The sequence below is a fragment of the Aspergillus pseudoviridinutans genome, assembly GCF_018340605.1.
Source record: "Aspergillus pseudoviridinutans IFM 55266 DNA, scaffold_1, whole genome shotgun sequence".
In the NCBI taxonomy this organism is placed as follows: Eukaryota; Fungi; Ascomycota; class Eurotiomycetes; order Eurotiales; family Aspergillaceae; genus Aspergillus; species Aspergillus pseudoviridinutans.
The window spans coordinates 3,392,065-3,409,039 of NW_025091281.1; the positions used below are offsets into that span (position 1 = coordinate 3,392,065).

Below are 16,975 nucleotides of genomic sequence, written 5' to 3' on the forward strand. Positions count from 1 at the left end.
ATCCAGCACTTTCATGTTGCATGAGACTTCCCCTGCATCGTACGGCTCGTGTCAAATACTGTCCGATATACTAAGGTAGATTGCTTTTATCACTGAATATCACTGACGGTCAACTTGCTTCTCGAGCTTCTCAAGGAGTGGTACTCATCCTAAAGATTCTTCCGACCCGCTAGCGTTGAGGTTCGTCCAGCAAGTGGCGCAGTGCAGCCACGGAGATGTGCTCCCGAAGGCCAAGCCAGGCCCTGGTGCGACCCAAAAGCTTAAGTAGAACAGGCAGGTGATAAAGTTACTTGCGTAGACAGACCCGAAAAACTTTGCATTCGTTACCAAATTTAACTCAATTCCTGTCCCTGATTTCTGAACACTCAACCTCTAGAGAATACCTCACGACCATTTACGTCGACACTTACGAGTGGCGCGAAACAGTGAAAAATGGGAATAGTGCAATCCTGGTTGCTCGAACTTCGGAGGCTAGATGTGATGGACCATGGATTAACTCTGGGGCACTGAGAGACACATTGACTGTGGTCTCGTGGCACATTGACGAGATAAGGTCACTAGCCCCACAAATCGTCGTCCAATCTTCGGGGGAAAAAAAATTGAGAAGATAGCAGAGATTGACCTCCGCGTCGGCGACGGGACAGCCGAAGCTAGCCCACTCCCCGATTTAAAAGGTCGTCACCCCCGTCCAGTGTAAAAGGTAGGAAAAGGGCTTGTGTGGGACGCTGTCTTGTCGCTTCCTGTCAATTCCAAGCTGCCTATCTACACTCGACATGGATCCACGCTGTCTCGATGCAGAAGAAAAGGCTCGCCCTGAGCCAATCTCCACCCCAGTGGAAGAACAAGAGCCAGTCAAACAGCGTGGCTTGCTCTCTCGAATTCGCTACTATGAAGAGCTGCTGGATCGCAAGTTAGGGATTGAATCACACAGCCTTGACAGGGTTCTCCCTGAAAATCGTAAACCTCCTAACTCMCTGGCAATGGCTTTCATGTGGGCGTCCGCTACGATGAACATCAGTTGTTTTAGCACAGGATTCTTGGGAAAAGAATTTGGATTGTCTTTGGGACAGACCATCGCTATCACCATATGTGCGACGTTCCTTGGTGCCGCTGTGACGGTTCGCATACCTTTCCTATTTCTCTGGATCTTCCTAGAGCGATTTGCTCTTCCCCTTTGGGTTTCCAGCGGCTTACATTTTACCCCTTAGGGCTGGTGCGCCACTATGGGCCCTGGTACTGGTCTTCGTCAGGTTGCGATCTCTAGATATTCTTTAGGATATTATCCTTCATCTATTATCGCTGCGTTGAACGTGATCGAGCAACTCGGTTGGGCATCTGTCAACTGCATCACTGGCGGCCTCGCCCTCAGCGCCGTTTCCGATGGGCACGTGTCGATTGCCGTGGGCGTGGTCATTGTAGCGTGTGTCAGTTTTGCCTTCAGTTTCGTCGGTCTCAGGGGAGTCCTGCTGTATGAGCAATACGCTTGGATTCTATTCTTCATTATTTTCATGATCATCTACGGCGAGTCTGCACACCGGGCCAACCTAGCGGCCCCTGCTACAGTTAGCGGTCTCACTCTGTCAGGAAATGCTCTGACCTTGATCGGTGTGATCTACGGCTCCAGCGCATCCTGGAGCTCCATCGTCTCGGACTTTTACGTCCATTACCCGGTCAACACCCCCAAGATCAAGATCTTCCTATACACCACTTTGGGGATCACGATTCCAACCTGTATCGGAATGCTGCTTGGCGCCTGCATTAGCTCGGCTTTGGATACGAATCCTGAATGGGCTGCCGCCTACGAGAACGGCATCGGGGAGATACTCAAGACCATTATCTACCCTGGAGGATTTGCCAAGTTTCTCTTGGTTCTTCTGGTTCTGTCGGGAAGTATGTGATATCCTTTTGACGCACTCCGTTCAGCTCCAGCACGACTTCTCACTAACATACCTCTTTAGTTGGCGTCAATTGCATTGCTATCTACTCAGGTGCGCTTTCTGCGCAGCTTTTTGCCAAGCCCTTTGCAAAAGTCCCACGGATAGTCTGGTCGTTCCTCGTGTTCGTCTGCATCCTCCTTCTCGGTATCGCCGGTCGAGACCACCTGTTGGCCGTCCTCGAGAACTTCCTGTCACTGCTGGGCTACTGGAACACGTCTTTCTTCGTGATCTTGTTCACCGAGCACTATCTGTTCCGCGGGGGTAGCCTCTCCAACTACGATCTCGATGCGTGGAATACGCCATCAAGAATGCCTGTCGGTTATGCGGGACTGACTGCTTTTCTTTGCGGTGCCGCTGGATGGATCGTGGGCATGGTCGAAACCTACTATGTAGGTGTTATTGCGAACATGATAGGTAAAGATGGTGGAGACGTCGCCAACGAGTTAGCGTTCGTCTTCACCACAGTTGCTTATATCCCTCTAAGGAAACTGGAACTCAAATACTTTGGGAGGTAGATGGGTTAACCTCCCGCAATTTGCTTGTATATTATTAACAACAATCATATTCTGAACTAAGTCCCTGGTTGCCATAGTACCTTGGGAAGGATCAATCAAGTCCATTACCAAAACAGGACCGGAAGTCATGAGTCAGTGTATGCTGCGGACTTGTATCCAAGTCTGAAGGCGTGAGCTGAGAGGATTCTTAAGGTATCGTCTTCAGCTCAGTCACCAGTATTGCCTTCCCTGCAAGCTCAAGCCTAGGGCATACGTGGCGTCACCGAGTCCAAGAAGATACCAATCGGTGCAAGCCAGAGCAGATGACAACATGACGGAGAATGCGTGGGTTCTATGTGATGTAACTCACCTGAGGGGATCAGTCTGAGGTTGAAGATCCAGTGCAGGATGACTGCATATGAAACGATCCCGGCATTCAGGAACAAAACTGCAGGACTTGCCGTGAGGTTCCAGAGAACGCAGCCGATGTGCCAATCCTACCATATTGCCCTGTCCTTTTTCCCTGCTTGAGAGCGTGGCAGATCCTTCAATGACGTTTGACTCAGGAGATCACCAATATCCAGGGCATATTTATCGTCTCCCGCTCGACAGGTATAACCTGGTGACAGGCCAAGAACAAGTTCAATACTGGGCGTAAGCTGACGATGACGATGACGGTAAGGTTCCTTGATGGTCGATGCACAGCTAGGCCAATGGGATTAGAAGGGTGTCTGCCGTTGTTTCGTTCCTGGAAACCTAGTGAGCATAAAACTACCTATTATTTACTACTTCGTAGTAGCTTACCGATAAATACTCCTTAGATACATGACGACCTGGCAATCTGTAGAATGTGAGGTGTTCTGTTATTCTACTGAATAGGAACATGACCAGGACTGGCCCTCTTTAAGGCAGTCGAAGACAAGAATTGAGGTTCTATAGCTTTCAACACTCAAAACAGGGAGTATCATCAATGCCATTTATTCATAATTCTAACACAGGATCTAGAGACAATGACTACTGGAGTGAGATAGAACAAGCGAATCCGAGAGAGACACGGGTATGCTAATGCTGGGGCCCAACCTGTGACTGGGATACAAGCATAGACGCAAGGGGAAGTGTTTTCACACATCCGGACGATTCAAAACGCTGGTGTACCTGCAGAAGGGGAAGCCGTACCTATGTACTCCGTCACTGCCTAGGATATTCTTTGGGAGTGTCTATTCGACTGCTTGCCTGTCTTGGCTCTAGATGACTACCGGGATAAAGGAAAAAACCGGTGGCTAATGACGAAAAGCGGGAGAGGTCTGAGCACCCTCGATTTTGTCCTACAGATGGGTTGGAATTTGGCCGAGTTTGATTGTACAGAATTTCTGACTTTCTCCAGTCAGATCTGCCTGTGAATTAATCAGCAGATATTTTCTGACAGCACTGGCAAATTTTTGACACGACATGATATTCCTTTCTTCCAAGACCAAAGGAAATATAAAGAAAAAAGAAAAACAAAAGAAAATAGGAAAAAGAATACGGAGTTGACTCCGCAGTTCATATTGACTCAGGACCACTAACGACATCATCTGTCTCAGTCTCTCAGACACTATAAAAGTAAATCATCACACCAAACCAAGCAAGAAAAGTCTAGACATATCATCATCGTCATCACCGTTCTGGTCGTCTGTGGCTAGTAACTCTCCTCGAAAGCAGTACTGAGATATTTTCTGGAGACCAGCTTCGCACGGTATCTTCCGTCTCTTGTGGCTCTTCTCCCTCTAAACATACCTTATTGACAGCAGCCCGATTTTCAATGGTATCAGACTGTAACATCAGGTCGAACAGCGTATCTAGGTACGCCGTCAGCAGTCAACAACTCAATGGGCCCTGAAAGCCCTGACAGTACTCCGTACACCACACCCATCACGCCTCACTCTTCAAGGACGGTAGCTCGCTGGTTGGAAGGCGGGGTACGAAGTACAATCTGTGTGGCTTTGTGCCCAGCTTCGATCAAACATCCTAAAAGGAAGAATGAGACATCACCCATGGTCCATGATCTGCCTATCAACCTAACCCCCCTACTTCCTTACCGAGTATCACAATGATAATTTTTGATGCGGATGCAGTAATTGGCTACTGCCGGAACAAAAGTACATCTCTGGATACCTAAAAGAAAGAACCTAGTTTAAACTTCTAGAAACTTAGTTATAGTTCTGTTCTGTAACATGACCGAAGATTTTATGTGAGGATATCAAGCCAAGCGTTTCCCTCGATGGGTCAAGCAAGTGGCTGCCATACTGAAAAGTTCATATTTCATCCCTTCACCATGATATGGGGTGACTTTCCCAGGTTGGCTATTTGACACAACACTTATCAAAGTACCATGTAGATAGAAGAGCACTGATAGATAACACCGCAAGCAATGATTAAATAACTCATATCAGACATCTACAGGACTCTCTACGGGGTAGAAATTGTATCCCGGCTGCTGTGCTGGTCCAGCCAGTCCAGGCAATTAAACTCAATCACTGGCTCCTTCAGAGTTCGAGAATCAGGATCAAGAATAATAATAGGAATTTTCTGCTCATCTATCCCCAACTTTTAGCACATTGTCACTTGGCTGGAACTTGTCTGATCGTCATAATCATCATCATTATCATCATCTATCCATCCATCCAACCCCCTGTCCTGTCGTTGTTGGATGATTGTTATTCCTCTTGTCGTCCCCCTGGTGCGCTACTGCAGATCGGTGTGCTGAGCTGTCGGGCTTATGCATTTTTCCTGCAACCTGGTGGTTTGATCTCTCACACTCGCCTTGCATTTACTACCTATTCTCCTTGCCCACCTCAGATGATAGATACGTATCACTGCTTCTTTCGCTTCTGCCCTTGTAACCAAAAGCCGGAGTCCCGTCACCGCCTATGTTGGAGGTCTTTTTGCTGTGACTGATCCAGCGGTTCTCCACGTGCTAACCGCTGGTTATTGTGGTTGCGGCTAGCCCGCGGCAGCTTCTTTCGCTCCCTCTATCTGGGTTTTCATCCCGTCCCGCAAATCACTCCATCTTTGCAGCAACACAGCGGTATACCTTTTTGCCCCCTAATTTTTCCGGCAAGGTCAATCAATAATCATATCCATCAAGATACATCTACATATCCCTTGCACAAACCAGCGACCGCCAAAAAAAGATACAGAAGGGATATCCAGGAGCACCGCCTCACCTGGTGGCTTTCCCCCACCTTCTCCCAATCGAGCCACTCAGGCATACCTGTCACCCACCTTGTCACTACACATCAATTCGCCGGAACCCCCCTCCTAATCGCACATCATGAGCAACGACGGTTTCTCGTCCTTAAAATTTAGACGAACGTCTAGCAAACTGCAAAAAGACCCTCCTAGCTTCTCTTCCCGTATCCTTAGAAGTCAGCAGAGCAACACGTCACTCAAACGACACCCCTCGGCGCCTGTCTATCCCCGTTCCTCTGTCAGTGGAAGTCGAGAACATTCGCGCACCAGATCCAACGCATACGGTTCCTCTTCATCCTCTCTCGAGCAACACAGTGGGGGTCCATCTCCGGTCCTTGCTGGCGGCGACTCCAGCAATCCTTTTTCGAACTCGTACACATCGGCCAAGTCCCGCCCGGGGCGGTTTTCTTTCAATACCGACCCCAGCTCTGATGAATTGACCGGTTCCCCGTTTGATTCGCGGGGCATGCTCAGTGCATTAGAAGAGAACACCGCAGAGTCCGAGAAAAGCCCCGCGCCGCAACCGCCGAAGTTACGATCCTACCACACCAGCCCCGATTCCCGCGGACTCAGACAGTCGGCGAGTTTTACCGCCTTACAGAACCGTATGGACGCCTTCACTCAGAAAAGCGAGAATGATCCATCAGCAAACACGAAGAGGCACTCGGACGAGGCAAATGGAACAAAGGTCTTTGGGCGGAGTAAGAAGAGCAGCTTCTCGAGCTTTGTCAACAGCATGTTAGGATCTCCCCGAGGTATCAAGATCTCCGCCCCCGAAAACCCTGTTCATGTCACCCACGTGGGCTACGACAACCGGACCGGCCAGTTCACGGGCTTGCCGAAAGAATGGCAACGGCTCCTGCAAGAAAACGGTATCTCCAAGAAGGAGCAGGAGGAGCACCCGCAAACCATGGTCGACATTATGCGATTTTACGAGAAAAACGCTCGCGGAGATGACGAAGTCTGGCACAAGTTCGACCACGCCTATGCTCATCATCAACCCACCGCGAGCACAACGGGGCCCCAGCGAAACTCGCCTCCAACGAGCCCTAGGTTCCCGCAGAACCACGAAGGCAGTTTTGAGAATCCACGCGCGCCTCCTCCAATACCCCGTGGTGCTCCCGCAGCCACTCAAGCGATTTCCCCCCCAATCGGTGGGCTTGTTCCCAACCGAGCACCTCCGAAGCCTCCTGCTCCGGCCAACATGATACCTGCTCGACCGGCACCGCAGCCCCCAGTGGCACGGCCACCGCAGGACGCATATGCCAACCAATTTGGCACGCCTCCCATCCCAGAATCTGAGCCGTTGCCGTCCGAGGCGCAGCGCAGCCGGTCGAATTCGAAGACGAGCGGTGCGCAACCGCAATGGGCGCAGCCCAGTGCCATTGCTTCGCCAGCTCAGTATCAGCAGCAGCAGGAGCAAGCGATGGCTGCCGCTCAACAAGCGATGCTACAGAAACAATTGGAGCGCAGCAGAAGCCAACGCCAACAGCAACAACAACAACAGGTTCGCGGACCAGAACCCCAACAGCCCACGCAACTGGGACATTTGCAGCACGCCGATGACCATTCTACTGCGTTGCAAGGCCCCCAGAAGGCGCAGCCTGTTCCAGCAGCTCGTCCTCGACAGCGCGCTCGTCAGAGTAATGCTGTGGACGTAAGGGCGCGGCTGCTTGCCATCTGTAGCCCAGGTGATCCGACGAAGCTCTACTATAACCTAAACAAGATCGGTCAAGGAGCATCGGGCGGCGTTTACACTGCTTATCAACAGGGCACAAACAACTGCGTCGCAATCAAGCAAATGAACCTGGACTTACAACCAAAGAAGGAGCTTATTATTAATGAGATCCTCGTCATGAAAGACAGCAAACACAAAAATATTGTAAACTTCCTCGACAGCTACCTTCATGGCTTGGATCTGTGGGTAGTGATGGAATATATGGAGGGCGGTAGTCTAACTGACGTGGTTACGTTCAATATAATGACTGAGGGGCAGATTGCAGCTGTGTGCCGAGAGGTAAGCTTACCATGGCGAAGTACAAAACCTCTGGGATAATGCTGACATCCAGTTAGACTCTGAGTGGATTGCAGCACCTCCACTCAAAGGGTGTCATTCACAGGGATATCAAGTCGGACAATATCCTTCTCTCCTTGGATGGCAACATCAAGCTGAGTAAGTCAAATCATAGCCCCATTGTGATTTCCCTGCTAACAATCCGAAGCCGATTTCGGTTTCTGCGCCCAAATTAACGACTCACAAAATAAGCGAAACACCATGGTCGGCACCCCGTACTGGATGGCTCCTGAGGTCGTCACGAGGAAGGAGTATGGCCGGAAGGTTGACATCTGGAGCTTGGGTATTATGGCTATCGAGATGATCGAGGGTGAGCCGCCATATCTGACCGAGTCGCCTCTGCGAGCCCTGTACTTGATTGCCACCAATGGCACACCAACCATCAAGGACGAGCATAACCTGTCCCCAGTCTTTCGCGATTTCCTGCATCTTGCACTCAAGGTTGATCCCGAGAAGAGAGCATCGGCCCATGACCTATTGATGGTATGTTCACTCGATCCACCGTTCCTTCGAGGCTTTTTGAGACTAATCTTTATCGATTTAGCATCCTTTCATGACACTCTGCTCCCCACTATCCCACCTGGCGCCCCTTGTGAAAGCTGCGCGCATGAGTAGAGCCCAAGAAAAAGCTCAGAAAGGGGGCGCTTGATCTCTTCTCATTTAGTTGTCTTTCTATATGTGTCGATGTCTTTGTCTTCTCTCCCTAGATACCCCTTGCTCCTGATATTCCTTATCTTGCTGCATTATGATATGCTGATACTGCATAATGGCAGAATATTTATGATGTCTCTTTTCTTGTGTTCTTTTCCGAGCTTGGATGTCATAGATGGCAATGACCTGACCGCAATTGTTCCTCCGTCGTCTTTTTCCTTGTCCTCCTTCCAAACTTCAGCCCTGCTAATACCTTTATTTCATTTGATGTTCGGGTGCTTTCTCTCGAAGCAAACCCCTTCCACCACATCCTACTTTCTACCTCTCCACCATTCATTGGGCGCTGTAGCATGGCATGTGCGCCTGAAAGAGGTGTACTTGTGAGTTGATGATGCCATGTGCCTTAGCTCCTCGTTTTCTGCTGTTACAGCTACGTGCTGATGCTCATGTCTCGACTGATATGTGTGGGAGCTTGACTGAAGTATTTTGAGCTTTGTATCTTGAGCCTGTACTATTCTGTAGACTTTGCCAGCTGTGCTCGGGTTGTCATCAACCCTCTTTCCACTGGATTATCTGATGCTCTGATGCTCTGCTTACAATCCCATCTTTTCTTCATGACGGGCCATTTTGACTCTACTACACGCCATAGCTATCCGAAAAGTGTACAACCCTTTCTTGCTGTTGCTCATGGTAAAGACAAATCTGTACTGGTCAATGCAGCGACTAAGAGCAAGATCTTAAGCGTCTTTAATTTCTATAGTAGGTACTCATGCCAATGCAGAGTCATGAAATATGATTCTTTTTATACTGATTAGTTCAAGAAATGTTGTTGCCAAAATTGTTAAGAGACGTAGATGATATCGGCAGCGGTCCAAGGTACGCGGAAATAGGGTTACTGCATCTTTTTTTTTTGTTTTAGCAAGTGAAGCTATGAAACTGAGGAATATTGTGCTACGAAGTCGTACATCGTCATATTTGGAGGCCTCCCCCGTGCCCTGCTGACTCAGGTGGAGCGGGCACTGCCCTGCGGCTGCGGACCATCGTCACCTGTTTTGCATCAGGTTGCAGCCTTTACACTTTTGTACTCACTTCCTCTCATCTGTTTTTGAATTGAGATTTTTGTATCTGTTCCACTGAGAGTTTACCTAGCCAATAACTTTTGCGATACCTGAAATATCTGCGTCCCCTCTTTGGCCGAAACGATTTACAGATACCGCGATCGAACCGTTACCCCCGCACTGTCAGGCGGACCCCGAGGAGCTATCTGCAAGCTACCTGCCACTGTACCACTGCTGCTCAAACATCGACTGTAGGGACTATCGCCTCAATTCCTAGAAGCAGTTTTATATTCCGGTCTTTTCGAATATCTCCACGTCGGCATTTCGTTGGGTCGAAAAGAGCAGCTCATCTCCGACACAATTGTTCTGCCTGGGCGGGAGGATTGTGACACGAAAGGAATAATGTTTCGCGCACAACAGAACTCATTCGATGATGCAGTCGGTAAGTCTAGTCCTTTGTAAAATGGTTGAGTTTAGGTATACTGCATGTTATCGGAAGATTGCTAACGGCCTTTTGCTTAACAGCTAAGGCGACGGACGAGAACCTGACGTCCGAGAACTGGGAGTATATCCTTGTATGCGGCCCTCTTCGCTCTCGTAGTTGTGTGCAAAGGAGGAGCTAATATTGGGTGATCTTTGATTCTAGGATGTCTGCGATAAGGTTGCTTCTGAGGAATCAGGGTAGGTTTGCTGCTAGGCGTTGGTTCCAGTCCGCAACTGCAGTTGATGCTGATGGATCTTCTCAAAAGGGCCAAGGATGCCGTTGCTGCGATGATCAAGAGGCTGGCACACAGAAATGCCAACGTGCAACTGTATACCCTAGAGGTTTGCGCTCCGTACGAACGTGAAATGATTGTCTTTGGTGTCTGACACTCGGTTTCTGAATAGTTGGCCAATGCATTAGCTCAAAACTGTGGCCCGAAGATACACCGCGAACTCGCGTCGAGAAGTTTCACTGATGCTCTTCTTCGCCTCGCGAATGACCGGGTGAGCTCCGCGCACTGATTTTCTTAAGGATCGTACTGACAGGACACGCTGCAGAACACCCATCAGCAAGTCAAGCCAAAGATTTTGGAGCGCATGCAGGAGTGGGCGCAGATGTTCGCCAACAACCCTGATTTCGGAATCATGGAGCAGGCGTACATGAAGTTGAAGACGCAGAGTAAGCCCCCGGAACACCAAAGCTGGCCATGACTCTAGGACTGACATCGGTTCAGATCCCACTTTACAGCCTCCGTCTAAACCCGGGAAACGGGAGATCACCGAGGCGGATCGCCAGAAGGAAGAGGAAGAATTGCAGATGGCGCTGGCTCTTTCCATTAGGGAGAAGCCCAGCGCGGCCCCTGAGCCTAAAGCGGAATCAAGCACGTCTACCTCCTCCGCACCAGCCAGCCAGACCCAGACAACCACATCGCAAGCCGTGCCGCCAGGTACCTCTGCCGCCACCGTTTCGCGGGTCAGAGCACTGTTCGACTTCCAGCCTTCCGAACCGGGCGAATTGCAATTCCGGAAAGGGGACATTATTGCAGTGCTCGAGTCCGTGTACAAGGACTGGTGGAAGGGCTCATTAAGGGGCCAAACTGGAATTTTCCCTCTGAACTACGTGGAGAAGCTGCCAGATCCAACGGTAGAAGAGCTGCAGAGAGAAGCCCAAATGGAGGCGGAAGTGTTTGGGCAAATCAAGAATGTCGAAAAGCTTCTTACGCTTTTGAGCACTCGTAGCTCGGAGTTGAATGTGCAAGACAACGAGGAGATCACGGCTTTATACCACTCGACATTGTCAATTCGACCCAAGTTGATTGAGCTCATTGGGAAGTATTCTCAAAAGAAGGGTATGTTGACAACGGCCCCGCTTTGCACTTTCTTTGGCTAACATTTTCTAGATGAGTTTACGCAGCTCAATGAGAAATTCATCAAAGCCCGGCGGGACTATGAATCTCTCMTGGAAGCATCCATGTCGCACCCTGCACAACCCCAGTATGGCCGACCCGGCCAGACTCCGTACGGATACCCTGGACCTGCCGCTCCCCTTGGTTATCCCCAGGGGCCTCCGCAGTCGGATGCTCAACGATACTTCAGCCCACGGCCACAGGATCAGACGCAGATGTATCCTCCAACGTCACACTCACCTGATCCACGCGGCCGCACTCCACCTGCTGGTCCGTCCTTCCCACACCACCAGCAGCCACCACCAGACTCATACCAGCCCGTCCACCACCGTCCAGAATCGACATATGACAACCCGCAAGAATTAGGTACTTCTGTATACGATTCACCTGTTGACCATCCCTCTTCAAGTCAGCGGTTACCTTATCCTCCCTCTGGCGCACAAATTCCACCCGGTGTCCACCAGCAGTTCCAGCATCAGCAACAAGAGTACCCGCCTTCAGGCTATCCCCCCGAGGACGCATCCAAACTTCCTACTACCGGCTTCGCCTCACAACCTCCCCAACAGATAGTACAACAGCCTCCTTACCCTACGGCAGCCGTCGCTCATCAGCCGCCTCCATCGCACCAGCCACCACCAGTCCCCAGTACTGCGTCGAAGCCAACCCCGTATCCTTCATTGACACCTGGAACACCCAGTGGAGGGGAGTATCAGGCCTACAATCCATCGCAAGCTGGCACAGCCAGCTCTAATCCTGCTTCATACTACCGATAATGGTAGGTCCGACCGGCGGTGGCCTCTTATGTTGTGTATCTTTCTATGAGCCCCATAGCTTTTTGTTCGTTTAACATTCGTGAGGTATAATGAGCTTCTGCGTGGCTCGCTTTCGTGCAAAACACTTGATGTTGGCAATTTTTGATTCGTATATTCACACTCATATCTCAACTACAATTGAAAGCATGTACGAGAAGTGCATGCGTTTAGTAAATGATAAAAACAGCCATTGAATGATAGCAGCGTACATGTGTTTACGGAGGAACCCATATCCAGGAAGCTAGACCTAATCAGGGTCCCTGAGTCCTAACGGAAGCATTTCACGTGATGCCATGGTCACACCTCATCAGGTAATTGCTGCCCTCCAGCACAACAGTTGCCTGGTAACTTAAGATATAATTCTGTCATCCTTCCATTCAATCTCTGATCAATATGACTAGTCAATAGTAACAGTAAAACTGTGGTCCCGTCCTTTTGACCCATCATTGTGCCATAACCTTGAACAAGAAGACTGTCTCAAATCAGCTTCCCCGCAATCGCGCCTCCACCGAACGATGTCTTTGTTCGCCTTGCTTCCGGATGGGCAAAATCATATCGTTCTTTAAACCACGAGCGTTCTCTCTTGATTGGCACGCATAAATTTGTTATCCAGTCTGCCCCACCTGGGATGCTTAGGCCATGGAGGCCGATTGGGACGAATTGTCACGCATTCCGGTGCCTCCTCCAAGCCCGCATGGCCTGCCGACCGTCGCGACGACAATAGCATTCGACGATGTGTCAGAGTTACTTTGGGCCGGCAATGAGTTTGTAGGTTTTGCTGCTTATGGGGACTTACTTCCGATGCTGATGTATGGCCGTGGTTACTAGGGCCGGATAACCTCATTTTACGGTCCCGAACTGCAACGCTACACTTCTGTTCGCGCTCATCCGGTATCAGATGGCCCTGTCCGACAAATTCTGTTCCACGAGAGGGGCGTCATATCGTTATCACCAAAGAGTGTGCATATGATTACGCGACGTGGACTCACACAATGGCATCTCAGTCACGAGGAGATGACGGATCTCTACTGTATGAGCTTCACGGCGCAGCTCAACAAGATCATTGTTGCAGGATGTCAGAGGGCGATGTTTACGATTGACATTGACAAAGGAATCATTGTCGACAAGCTGCACACAGATCACAACTATACTATGATGAAAAAGAGCCGATATCTATGTGCCGCGACGGATACGGGATCGGTCAACGCGTTGAGCCTGACGGATTTTCGGGTGGTGAAGTCTTGGAAGTCGCATGGGACGGCAATCAATGATATGGATGCTCGGAACGACCTGTTGGTTACTTGCGGCTTCTCTGTCAGGCACTTGGGATCCCCGATCGTCGATCCTCTGGCCAATGTGTACGACTTGAAGACGCTTTCGCCGTTACCTCCCATCCCTTTTCATGCTGGAGCCGCGTACGTGCGCATGCACCCGAAGCTACACACGACGAGCTTTGTTGCTTCTCAGACTGGCCAGCTGCAAGTGGTCGATCTGATGAATCCTAATGCGATAAACCTTCGCCAAGCCAATGTATCTTTCATGCTGGGGATTGACATCTCGCCATCTGGAGAAGCTCTGGCTATTAACGATGCGGAATGTTCCATCCATCTGTGGGGCTCGCCATCTAAGATCCATTTCAATGAGATGAGCAAGGAGGTCGAGTTCGCAGATGTCGTTCCTCGACCGCCTCCCATTGACTGGTCTCCAGACACGCCCTTGAATATGATCGGGATGCCATACTATCGTGATCGGTTGTTGTCTGCGTGGCCTAGCCATCTTGTGTTCGAAGTCGGCAGTCCTCCCGCCCCCATCGACCAGAGTCTTATCCCCTATCTTCGCCCTGCGGAAATGGGGCATTACGCGCCGAACCCGAAGAAGACACGGCGTTATCAGGTCGAAAATACCCGTGCACTGACGACTGCCGAACCAGCCCTTATCGCTCCCAAGTTCTTAAGTGAGAAGGCAAGGGAGCAGGGCAAGTTCAAATCGGAAGCCTCAGTGAGCGACACGGCCGAGACCCTCGCGGGCACGAAGCTCAATGGAGAAGCTGAAGACGATCCTCTACTCAAGTACAGCAATGTTGAAATCAAATACAGTCGGTTTGGGGTGGACGATTTTGATTTTAGGTAAGACCGTTCGGCCGCCTTTGTTTTTGAGAAGACTCATCCAACATTGCGGCAGATTCTATAACCAGACCACCTTTTCCGGGTTGGAAACACACATCGCCAACTCCTTCACGAACGCGCTCCTCCAACTCCTCAAATTCATTCCTCTTGTGCGGAACCTTGCGCTTCACCACGCGGCGAGCACCTGTATATACGAGACTTGTCTCCTGTGCGAGATGGGATACCTGTTCGATATGCTTGAGAAGGCCAATGGACAAAATTGTCAAGCCACCAATCTTCTGAAAACTTTCAGCAGTTATCGTGAAGCTTCGAATCTCGGCCTGTTCGAGGAGAATTTAACCACGAAATCACTTTCTTCCGCCATTCAGTCTGTGAATAGATTCTTCCTTAACCAGATCGCCCACGACTTCCGCATGATTGTCCCAAGCTCCGATGACCTAGACCAGAGACTTTCGACCATCGCCTCTGAGTCAATTCGATGCATGTTCTGCCAGAATGAGATCGTCAGACCTGGAAACTCCTTAGCCAATGAGCTGATCTACCCGGCCATTGATATCAAACAAGCTCGCAGAAATCCAACCTTCCGGTTCTCGAATATCCTGCGAGCAAGTATTGAGCGAGAGACGCAGAACAGGGGCTGGTGTAACTATTGCCGGCGCTATCAGCAAGTGACCATAAGGAAATCTGTTCATCGCATGCCTCTGGTCTTGATACTCAATGCGGCTCTCAGCAACCCCATCTGCAGAAGGTTATGGTCGATCCCTGGCTGGTTGCCCGAGGAGGTGGGCATTGCCGTTGACAACGGCCAAGTTATGTGCTTCGAAGGCGAGGAGCTTAAGTCTCAGCTGCAGAACAAGCTGCCCAATCTTGTGGTGTACGAGTTAGTGGGCCTTGTCTCTGAAATCGACATTCCAGAGCATCAAAAACCGCACTTGGTGTCATTCATCAATGTCTCTATCTCCTCTCGCGAACCGGAGGCGAAGAACAAGTGGCACTTGTTTAATGACTTCCTCGTGACAGAAGTTGACAAGGATGAGGCTCTTCGGTTCAATCAACCATGGAAGTCGCCGTGCATCCTTGCGTATCAGGCGAAGGATGCTCGTCATGCCGTCGATGACTCCTGGAAGAATGTCCTGGATACCACTCTACTTTTCCGCGACTGGTCATTGAAGTGAGTGAGATTACGTACATCTAACACTTTCTATGCTAACGAAACTCCCCAGTGGTGGCCATGCCGTGGAAACCCGCCAGACCCTTACAGAAGAGGAGAAGCCAACTCCCGGCACTCCCGTTGCTCTTGACACAGAATTTGTGGACCTCGAGAAAGCGGAGATCGATGTGAAAGCCGACGGGTCACAGGAAATTGTGCGACCGAGTAAAAGTGGGCTTGCTCGAGTATCCGTACTTCGAGGGTCCGGAGTCCATGAGGGAGTACCTTTCATCGATGATTACATTACTATCAAAGAGCCGATTGTCGACTATGTCACCCAGTATTCCGGTATTAAGCCTGGCGACTTGGACCCAAGGACCAGTCAACACAACCTGGTCCCTCTCAAAGTTGCTTATAAGAAATTATGGCTGCTTCTCAACCTGGGTTGCGTCTTTGTCGGTCACGGTCTTGCTTCCGATTTTCGCAAGATCAACATACAGGTCCCTAAGAGCCAGACTGTCGACACACAATACCTTTATTTCCATCCTGGCAAGAACCGCCGGCTTAGTCTCCGATATTTGGCTTGGGCCGTGTTCAAAGAATACATCCAAGAAGAGCCGGCCGACAATAACCAGGGCCATGACTCAATTGAAGATGCACGCATGGCTCTTCGTTTATGGAAGAAGTTCCAGGAATATGAGGACGCAGGTATTGTGAACCAAATCTTAGAAGAAATTTTCCGCGAAGGATCCAAGCTCGGTTTCAGACCGCCACCTCGAAACGGCGTCGCGACAGTCCTTTCTAGACCAGGCACGGCAGTGACCATGCAGAATAGCAGCGGTCGCAACACACCTAGCACACCTGATGTAGGGGGTGCTGCCACAGCCACAGCCACAGCCACGACCAGCGCCCCAGCGACTCCCCGACAGGCATTCCGACGTTCGATTGCTCTCACACCGAGTAATGGCACCTTTGGTGGACCAGGGGCAGGGGATTTCTTCGGGGGAAGCCCTCTGAAGTAGTTTTGCATATCTGTGGATGCATCGCAGAAGGGACTACGATCTTTCACCGAGAGCTCTTCATGATCATGGCATGCACATGGCACACGATAGAAGGGATATACGGACATGAGGTGTTGCACTTATCCCGATCATGTAGAGCGGTTTTGGATTGCTCGAGAATTCATAGAGGCATCATTACCACTGTATATCCGATGGAGTAATAGGAACTCCCGGCTATGCAATGAGTGACTTCATCCGTTAGACTTGCATTAAAAATTGAACAAACAAATTTGAGTTTATCTCTTTCTCCGTATACACATACTTGTTGATAGCCCGTCTTGAGTTGACGGAAATACTGCAAACCGAGAGCAGCAACTGTGGAGAATGACGTGGTGGCCTTGAACCTCTCACCTTCACAACAATCCCGCGGAACTCTAGCTCTCCCCTGTCCATCACTTTTCCGCTACCTGCCTCTCAAAGAACGTATTTCATACTATAAGATTGGGAAAGACTCAGAGAAGTGTAGCAGCGTTGCTTACTCTTTTCTGTCAA

General features: G+C 50.1%; 4 protein-coding genes across 4 annotated transcripts; all 4 read left to right on the forward strand.

The window, feature by feature from the left end:
* Window positions 1-773: 773 nt before the first annotated feature.
* On the forward strand, window positions 774-2,452 carry Asppvi_001182 (putative nucleoside transporter; the record flags this gene model as incomplete). Its single annotated transcript, XM_043297483.1, has 3 exons — window positions 774-1,118; window positions 1,209-1,890; window positions 1,959-2,452. The coding sequence occupies 3 exons, from the start codon at window positions 774-776 to the stop codon at window positions 2,450-2,452; spliced, it is 1,521 nt and encodes a 506-aa protein (XP_043153418.1).
* A 3,292-nt stretch (window positions 2,453-5,744) lies between these two features.
* Window positions 5,745-8,385, forward strand: pakA (mitogen-activated protein kinase kinase kinase kinase STE20; the record flags this gene model as incomplete). Its single annotated transcript, XM_043297484.1, has 4 exons — window positions 5,745-7,679; window positions 7,736-7,835; window positions 7,885-8,219; window positions 8,281-8,385. The coding sequence occupies 4 exons, from the start codon at window positions 5,745-5,747 to the stop codon at window positions 8,383-8,385; spliced, it is 2,475 nt and encodes an 824-aa protein (XP_043153419.1).
* A 1,462-nt stretch (window positions 8,386-9,847) lies between these two features.
* On the forward strand, window positions 9,848-12,107 carry Asppvi_001184 (ESCRT-0 subunit protein HSE1; the record flags this gene model as incomplete). The annotated part of the gene is made up of 8 exons (XM_043297485.1): window positions 9,848-9,887; window positions 9,971-10,020; window positions 10,092-10,126; window positions 10,195-10,270; window positions 10,334-10,432; window positions 10,487-10,607; window positions 10,663-11,277; window positions 11,329-12,107. 8 exons carry the CDS (start codon window positions 9,848-9,850, stop codon window positions 12,105-12,107), a joined length of 1,815 nt encoding a protein of 604 aa, XP_043153420.1.
* Window positions 12,108-12,785: 678 nt separating this feature from the next.
* On the forward strand, window positions 12,786-16,444 carry pan2n2 (poly(A)-specific ribonuclease; the record flags this gene model as incomplete). Its single annotated transcript, XM_043297486.1, has 4 exons — window positions 12,786-12,914; window positions 12,975-14,272; window positions 14,328-15,443; window positions 15,496-16,444. The coding sequence occupies 4 exons, from the start codon at window positions 12,786-12,788 to the stop codon at window positions 16,442-16,444; spliced, it is 3,492 nt and encodes a 1,163-aa protein (XP_043153421.1).
* Window positions 16,445-16,975: the final 531 nt, after the last annotated feature.